Consider the following 8,510-nt stretch of genomic DNA (forward strand, 5'->3'; position numbering starts at 1 on the left):
GCGGGGAAGCCGTGAGCCACGAGGCTCCGCCCCACCGCTTCGGGCTGGCTCTGCGCACGCGTCGACCTTTTTTTTTTTAAAGGTTGCCGCCTACCGCCTCGGAATTTAAAGGGCCCGCCGCCTCTGTCCGAAGTTAGTGTGAAGGCCTGAAGTGGTTGCTGGAGGACTGTGCGTGGTCATGGGACCTGTGCGGTTGGAAATGTTGCTCTTCCTTTTGGTCGTGAACGGGGTTTGGGCTGGAACGCCGAAGCAGGAGGACGATGATTCAGAACGCTTGCCCAGCAAATGCGAAGGTATCTTAGGCGGTAGACCCACATTGCCTTGATCCCCTCTCCTTCGTCTAGGTCTGACCAGATGCAGTGTGATGGGCAGGTTACCCGACCTCTTTGAAAGCCTGGCGGAGAGTCTGGTGGGAGCTTGGATGGGGTCGAGGCAGAGGACTACAATTCCCAGGAGTCACCTAGAGGCAATCCCGCCTTTTCCTTACTGGCTCGCGTCCCTGTGCATTATGGTACTTGTAGTTTAGAGACTTGTCAGCCCTGTACCACCAAAGCCCTAACCGAGAGGCTTAAATCAGGAGAGCCTGCCGTGGGGTGCGTGTGAGGCAAGCTCGAGCTCGGTACACACCCTCTGCCCCACCCTGGCGGAGACGCTCCAAAATTATAGGGCCACTGGGGGTGTTTGAGGGTAAGTAACTCGGCTCCTGATGCTCATGAAGAGGAGGCCACTCACGTGGGAGGGTTCCCATCCGAGGGTGTGTCCTGGATGATGGATTCCACGGGCAGCGGCAGCTCACCTAGCTGTATGGTCCCCAGGACCAAGGGGGCATTCAGGAGCCTGGTCTTTGAGTGTCAGGATGTCCTATTTTACTACCTTCTTCTCCTTCTTTCTGGGACTTTATTTTTTTCTTCCTCTGTGCCTCATCCTCACTGTGTTTCAATGTGCTTAATGATTGCCAAATTCTTGCCTTCTTTCACTCTGTACCCACAGCCTTCTGCCCTACACCAGTTCTTGTGATATGCCTGGAGGCCCCCATTATGACTGGATTACAGCCAACCTCTTATGGCAAAGCATGCACATCTTTGTTGTAGGGTCCCAATTTTTCATTTTCATACCACTATCTCACCCCCAAAGTGCCCACACTGAAGTGTGCCCTGTCCTCCAGCAGCTTCTTCCTTTGTCTAGAATGACTTTTCCCTTCTGTATTTTTTTTTTAAAGATTTATTTACTTATTTGAAAAGCAAAGTGATGGGGGGGTATCTTCTGTCTGCTGTTTCATTCTCCAAATGCACTTCATTCTGATCCCCCATGTGGCCACAGAGACCCCATCTGCTGCCTTCCCCTACCCATTAGCTGGAAGCTGGATTGCTAGGGGAGCAGCTGGAACTTGAACGACTACTCTGATATACAGGGAGGGTGGGGGCTCCTCAGTGATCAGCTTAATCCATTGCACCACAATGCTGCCCTCCTTCCATCTGCATTTGATATTCAAGATACCTCTTTGCAGAGTCACCTTCCTTATCTGTCCCCCTGGTTGGGCTGGAAGGAAACCGGCTTCTCAGTGTATCTCAGGCCCCTTTGTTTCTCACACCTGTGTTTCATTTTCTTGTTTCATTTGCTTTCTGCAGCAGCCATTTCTTCCCTTGGAACCCACTCCCTCCCACCCGGTAGGCTACCTGGACATGGTGAAACACATGTTATGTTTACCCTTAGGGAAACTGAGGCTAGCGGATAGGGAGTGACCCGTTATTTGGGTTTGTGTTAGCTAATGAAGTTGAGTCTTCTGGTCTTTTGACCCCTGGCGTAGGGTCCATTACACTCTACTGTTGTCATCTGTTTCTGTGGCCCCAATTCCATGGGCAGTGTCCCATGGCTCTTTCTGCTCTCCATATTGTTGATGTGCCCTCAGAAGGAACTTGATAATTAACTGGTACATAACAGCCCATGATCCACTGCTTGCTGTGTACCAGGATTTCCATGTTAAGTACATCATCCTCATCAAACACCCCTGAAGGATGTACTATTATTATCTCCACTTTGGAGCTGAAGAAACTGGCATGGTGAGACTTCCACATGGTCAACCCAGTCAGGCCTGACTGCAGACTCCACACACCAGCATATTCTGCCACCTCTGGTGGTCGGCAGCACAAATGACAGATGTGTTCATGACCGCTGGAACATTTCTGTTCCCCCCAACAGTGTGCAAGCTACTGAGCATGGAGCTCCAGGAGGAGCTGAGTCGTACTGGCCGGTCTCGAGAAGTGCTGGAGCTGGGACAGGTGCTGGACACAGGCAAGAGGAAGAGACACGTACCTTACAGTGTTTCGTGAGTCCTCTTCGGGCGCCCCTCTGCCTTCCCAACCTCCCCTACCCCAACCCAGAGGAGCCCCTGGAATCCCTACAGCACCCAGTGAGTCTTTGTTTCCCCCTCTTTCACCCCTTCTCCCAGAGAGACGAGGCTGGAAGAGGCTTTGGAGAACCTGTGTGAGCGGATTCTGGATTACAGTGTCCACGCTGAGCGCAAGGGCTCACTGAGATACGCCAAGGTCAGACCCTTCCCTGGGGCAAGATCCTGCTTCTCCAAAGACCTGAATCCCCCAAAGTCCCTGGGAGACACCTGCCCTCCTCCTTCTGGCTCTGCAGTGTCCTCTCTTTCTGCTCAGGCACCCTCATCTCACCCTCCTAGAACTCTCCCAGGTGCCTGGTCACATGGAAAAGGTGGGGAAGGAAGCAGGCCGGGTGCTGTATGGGGCAGGCTCCTTCCAAACTTGCCTCATCTCTCAGGGTCAGAGTCAGACCATGGCGACGCTGAGAGGCCTAGTGCAGAAGGGGGTGAAGGTGGACCTGGGCATCCCCTTGGAGCTGTGGGACGAGCCCAGCGTGGAGGTCACGTTCCTCAAGAAGCAGGTAGGACAAAGTGCCACACTGTCCAGGCTGGGGAGACGAGAACCTGAGAGGGGGACAGAGCGAGGGCTGTGCCGCTGATTAAAGTGGGCCCAGGGGCATATCATGAAGCAATGATGGAGAAGAGTACTATACACACCAGTGCTTACTGCACACCTACCATGACCCAGATTTTGGGCCACGTTCTGCCTTATTTCCATTCTTCAACTACCTGCTGTTATTGTTTCCCATTTGGAAGGCAAGGAGCTGAGTGTCACAGTTTGAGCGTCACCCATTTGGCACAGCAGGTGCCAGCACATGTTTGTTGAAGGAACGAGGACTGTATGTTTAGTGAGCCAAGCTTAATCCCCTGGCCACCTGCTGTCCACAGTCAGTCAGGTGCAGCAGACAGGAGTGGAGAGCAGAAAAGGAGGGTCTGCACAGCCCCGTGGCTGGACACTCGTGTGGCCTTTCTGTCCCACCAGTGTGAGACGATGCTCGAGGAGTTTGAGGACGTGGTGGGCGACTGGTACTTCCACCATCAGGAGCAGCCCCTGCAGCGTTTCCTCTGTGAGGGCCACGTGCTCCCAGCAACTGAGACAGGTACGTGCCAGGGTTGAGCCCTCTCCTGACCCAGGCCGTGGCGTCCCCTGTCCCCCGACAGCCAATGTCTCAATCATCCTCTCTCATCCAACCTAGAGTGTCTGCGGGAAACGTGGACTGGGAAGGAAGTCACGGAGAAGATGGACAGTGGGGAGGAAGAGGATGAGGAGGAAGAAGAGGGGATGAAGGAGACAACAGGTCACGCGGCGCGGCATGACCTGGAGGACCTCTGATGCTTGCCCGGGGGGTCAAGGACGATGAAGAAGCTCCTGACGTCTGGGCTTCCTCACCCACGGCTTTTAGGGTGTGTGTAACTGCACCCCAAAGATGGTGGCTGTACCCTCCCATCTGATCTTAGCGAGGGGTCCAGGTGATGTAGTGGACCATGGCCATGGGGACAAAGTTGGGAGCAGCAGGGGGAAGCCCCAGCCCCACGGATGAGCCATCCAGCAGGTGTAAAGTGACACGTGGTGAAGGCACTGGCAGCTTTGCCCGTCACACCATCACCCAGGGGTCACCCCAGGCCTTGGGAGGGTCCCCGTGCCTCTGCGGGATAGGGGAGACGGCTGGTTTTCACTTTTTGGAGGAAGAGGCCTGAACACACAATTCTTTATCTCCACACCATGCCCGCGTCCATCTGGGATGCGCAGGCCAACAGACAGACCAGCGGATGGGGTGAGGCCACGCTGACAAGTTAGAGGGCCTGGATCCTTCATCTTCCTATTATTTGTACCGAGGTGCCAAATTTTATATATCGCTATTAAAGGGTTTTTTAAAATATTAATTGGGCCCAAAGGGTCCAGGACTTAGGGTCATCAGTTGCCTCCCTGCTTCAAGCCGACGCGGCATGGGAGCCCCACGAGGCGAAGAGGGTTCCGCCGGGGCCGCGGGAGACACTACAGTAACCCCGGGGTGCCCGAGGCGGGTCACGCCCGGCAGAAAAGGGACGCCTCTCTGGCCGCCATACTTGGACTTACGGCAGCGCGAAGAGGACAAACATCTCTCGCATTTCCCCCTCCCCCCCGCCCCCGCGCGCTCCGCTCTCCTCAGGTGAAGCGACGCTCGAGAGAGGCGAAACCCAACTGTGTTCAAGGTAGAAAGCGGTTAGGATTTAGGCTGAGGGAAAGGAAAAGGAGTGACTTTGGAGGGTCAAGGGTGAGAATTCACCACAGGAGGGAGGGCGGGTCCGCGGTGGTGGGAAGGTTGGGCGGTACCATCTCCGGCAGGGGTCGAGGGCGACACCATTCGAACCATGCGGCGGGGTGGCCACGGCGGAGGCGGCGGGTCCGCACGTGGGTCGTGGGGACGCTGAGGGGGATCCTCCTCACGGCTCTGTCCCCTTTCTCCCGAGACCGTCCGTCCTGTGCCTCATGAGCACCCTCGTGCGGACCGAGCCGCTGAGCGGGCCGCCGCCTCTGCTGGTGCCCGGCGACCCCTACTCGGTGGTAGTCCTGCTGCGAGGCTACGCGGAGCCCGAGGGGGTGGACGGCGCCGTGCGGGCGGACGGCTCCGTGACCCTGATTGTACCTCAGACCCGGGGCTCGTCCTCCGGTCACCGAGAAGCCGGTCCCGAGGGCAGAAGCGCAAAAACTGCCCTGGCCGAGGCGGCTCGCGGCCCCATCCTCGTGGACACGGGCGGTCCCTGGACTCGGGAGGCGCTGCTGGACGCCCTGGCCGGGCAGGACGTGGCCCCGAGAGACGTGACTCTGGTGGTGGGGACCCACGGACACTCGGATCATATCGGGAACCTGGGACTGTTTCCCGATGCCGCTCTGCTGGTCTCGCACGATTTCTGCCTCCCGGGGGGTCTCTACCTTCCCCACGGGCTAGGGGAGGGACGGCCCCTGCAGTTGGGGCCCGGTCTTGAGGTGTGGGCCACGCCGGGCCACGCTGGGCAGCGGGACGTGAGTGTAGTGGTGGCGGGCACGGCCCTGGGCACCGTGGTGATGGCCGGGGATGTGTTTGAGCATGATGGGGATGAGGACTCATGGCAGGCGCTGAGCGAAGATCCCGTGGCCCAGGAACGGAGCCGAAGGACGATCCTTGGCATGGCCGACTTGGTGGTGCCTGGACACGGACCTCCCTTCCGGGTGATGAGGGAGACCTCGCCCACCAAGGGTGAGGGAGAGCCACCAGGAGGAGCCGGTGGGAGCCTACAGTGATGATCATGGAGAGAGAGGACTCCTGAGCAGCAGTCCCCCTGCAGGTGGCCAGCACGCAGGGAAAGAACCAGGCAGCAGAGTCTGGATTTCCAGGGAAGGCTGAACGCCCCTCCTGCCCACTGCCATCAGCAGTGTACTGTCTGCAACTGAACTAACACCAAAGATGGGCTCAACTTCGTGTATGTGTGACACACCAGGATGTTCTTTTGAGGGTCCCCCAAAATTAAAGTAGAAACTGCACTGGAAATATTATTGCCGTAATGTAGAGGGGAAACCTGAATAGCAAAATGCAACGTTTGTGGGACTGCAGATGGGGGCGGGGGGCACAGGGATGACTGAGTCGCTTGACTAATTCTTTCACTTGTTTATTCCTTCTGTGGGAGTTGATATAACACTTGCAAGAGCTCTGGCCACTGCTGCCCAAGGGGTTGTCATCCAGCAGTGGGCAGGCTGGACACACCTGTCCCTTGTGGATCACATTGTGTTGAGACAGACAAGTAAATAATAACTGTGCTAATGGCAAGTCAAATATCAGGTCATGGTGAGAAAACAGTTAAAACTATATTCACTACCCTAATCTTGCAGGATGGAGTGGGAGTGTGGGTTTATTTTATTTATTTTGGTTAGGAAAAAGCTTCCTCAAGGCAATGACATTTGATCAGAAACCTGAGTGAGAAGCCAGGCAGCTCTGTGAGGAGAAGGGATGCCAGGTACAGAAATATCAGGTGGAAGGCCCAGACATTGGGTTGGTGTGCAGAAGTTTTGGGAAGCCAGGCAGTAAACAGGCTGAAAAATTAGGCAAGGCTGTGTGCAGGGCCTGGCAGGCCACTGTAAGAGATTTGGACTTAGTGCTAAGGACAATGGCAGGTCCTGGCTTCTGAGCAAGCTGTGATGCCATTGCTTCCTTGTTTTGCTTTTTAAAGATTTTAAAATTTTTATTTATTTATTTTAACTGTGCCAGCTTCTCAACCGCCACATTACCTGGGGGATGGGGAACTGCCACCCAATGTCATCTCAGACTCCCCATTGTGAAGTATTTTTTGAGGGTTCTGCTCAGGTGGTTTAGATAGTTCTGAGATGCTGCTGATGTCCCTGCTCCAAGGATATTAAAATCCTTCCAACGTCGATTGGCTATTATAGTTCACCTCAGAGTCTCCACTGGCCTGGAAATTTGTTGTCAAAGCTTCTCTGGGGTAGTTGATCAGTTTGTTCTGCCCTCCGTCTTCAGCAAACCAGTGGGTGCTGTGGCCAAGCCCAACCCTGCCCAACACACACACTTGGCCCTCACGTACAACAGAGGGAGCTATAGCCCAGTCAGAGCGACCGCCAATAACCCCCACTTTGCCGGCCCCCGGTTCTAGTTCCTGTGCCTGCCAGCATGTACAGTGGACGGATCCGGTCTGTCCAACAGCTCATTGAGATCCTAATTCAACCCAACCAACTCCACCCTCCAGGCCACCACCTGTTCAGCCAGGCCTGCCCCGTGTCCTGGTTCTCATGCCCACCAGTGTGAGCTACAGCCCATCAGAGAGGAGCCCACAGACTCCTCATTGGACCCATTCCCCACCCTAGATCTTGTACTCTTTAGGTGGTTCTGCAGTCTAGCTTGACAGGACTTGCCCTCAGTCCCAGCACCTGATACTGTGGTAAAGCCAAACTCACCTGGCCGAATTTTGACTCATGCCTATACCAGTGGATACAATTGGATACCTCAGCCTGGCTCTCCCTCTAACACAGTTCACATGTAGTCCAACAGATGTTGTGGCCCTACCCAGCCTGGTGTGCCCCCAATTCCAGCTCTCACACTTGCCAGCATGAGCAGTGACCCAGCGGTGGAATCCCCACTACTCCCCTATCAGGCTCACTCCCCTGCCCCAGTCTCGTGTATGCTGGTGTGTACTATGGCCCAGTCTGGCATGGTCCGTCTCACCTCAGCATTTGCTGGTGGGTGCTGTAACCTGGCCCTGCCCAATCTGCCCCTATTCCAGCTTACGCTGGTTGTAACTACTGCCCAACCCAGAGCAGTCAGCCACAAGTCCTGCCCCCTGATGTGAACTGGCTGGTGATATGGCCAGACCCAACCTGTCCTGCACCCCATTCTAGTTCTCAGATCTGCCAGTGGGTGTCATGAACTGGTCTAGCCTGGCCCACGCCATACCTGAGCCACACATATGCCTATAACCAACCTGGTTCTTCCTGTTGGTTGTCACAACCCAGCCACACCTAGTCCAAGCCCTGATGCAGCTCTCCTGTAGCCCAATGGGAACGGAAACCTAGACCAGCCTCTCCTAAATTCACTCTGGCTCTCATGTGCACCAGTGGACGCTGGAGTCTAGCCCAGTCTGGCACTCCCCAGACCCCGACCATGCCCATGCTTAGGGACAGTGAAGCTACTTCCAGCCCAGATCACCACCCCCATTCTGGCTCTTGCGCTCACCAGTGGGAACCACAACCTAGCCGGGGCATCCTCCTAGCTCCCCAACCATGCCTGTTCCCAGTCCCAGATCTTGTGTATACCAGTGTTTGTTCCAACCCAGCTCTGCAAAGCCCATCCGCTGTCTTTTATTTATTTATTTTTTAAGACTTATTTGTATTGCAAAGTCAGATATACATAGAGGAAGATCTTCTGTCTGATGATTCACTCCCCAAGTGACCACAACAGCTGGAGTTGAGCTGATCCAAAGCCAGGAGCCTGGGTCTCCCACATGGGTGCAGGATTCCAAGGCTTTGGGCCATCCTCGTCTACTTTCCCAGGCCTCAGTCAGGGAGCTGGATGGGAAATAGGGCTGCTGGGATTAGAACCAGCACCCATATGGGATCCCAGCATGTTCAAGGTGAGGACGCTGCGCTGGGCCCCCATCC

The 8,510-nt window shown here is 55.5% G+C and overlaps 2 protein-coding genes across 2 annotated transcripts; both read left to right on the forward strand.

Annotated features, from left to right (window-relative positions):
• The first annotated feature begins 74 nt into the window (after positions 1 to 74).
• On the forward strand, positions 75 to 4,270 carry CNPY4 (canopy FGF signaling regulator 4). The gene is made up of 6 exons (XM_004586927.2): positions 75 to 293; positions 2,200 to 2,326; positions 2,450 to 2,546; positions 2,785 to 2,907; positions 3,369 to 3,486; positions 3,583 to 4,270. The coding sequence occupies exons 1-6, from the start codon at positions 179 to 181 to the stop codon at positions 3,717 to 3,719; spliced, it is 717 nt and encodes a 238-aa protein (XP_004586984.2). The 5' UTR covers positions 75 to 178; the 3' UTR covers positions 3,720 to 4,270.
• A 453-nt stretch (positions 4,271 to 4,723) lies between these two features.
• On the forward strand, positions 4,724 to 6,758 carry MBLAC1 (metallo-beta-lactamase domain containing 1). Its single transcript, XM_004587165.2, has one exon. The coding sequence runs from the start codon at positions 4,857 to 4,859 to the stop codon at positions 5,646 to 5,648; it is 792 nt and encodes a 263-aa protein (XP_004587222.2). The 5' UTR covers positions 4,724 to 4,856; the 3' UTR covers positions 5,649 to 6,758.
• Positions 6,759 to 8,510: the final 1,752 nt, after the last annotated feature.

This window comes from Ochotona princeps, chromosome 24, assembly GCF_030435755.1.
Source record: "Ochotona princeps isolate mOchPri1 chromosome 24, mOchPri1.hap1, whole genome shotgun sequence".
In the NCBI taxonomy this organism is placed as follows: domain Eukaryota; kingdom Metazoa; phylum Chordata; class Mammalia; order Lagomorpha; family Ochotonidae; genus Ochotona; species Ochotona princeps.

Excerpts from the sequence above, each read along its gene's own strand:
- CNPY4 (XM_004586927.2), top strand. The coding sequence starts at position 179 with ATGGGACCTGTGCGGTTGGAAATGTTGCTCTTCCTTTTGGTCGTGAAC. Across the intron at positions 2,327-2,449 it reads CACGTACCTTACAGTGTTTC|AGAGACGAGGCTGGAAGAGG; the intron begins GTGAGTCCTCTT and ends CCCTTCTCCCAG. Across the intron at positions 2,908-3,368 it reads TCACGTTCCTCAAGAAGCAG|TGTGAGACGATGCTCGAGGA; the intron begins GTAGGACAAAGT and ends CTGTCCCACCAG.
- MBLAC1 (XM_004587165.2), top strand. The coding sequence starts at position 4,857 with ATGAGCACCCTCGTGCGGACCGAGCCGCTGAGCGGGCCGCCGCCTCTG.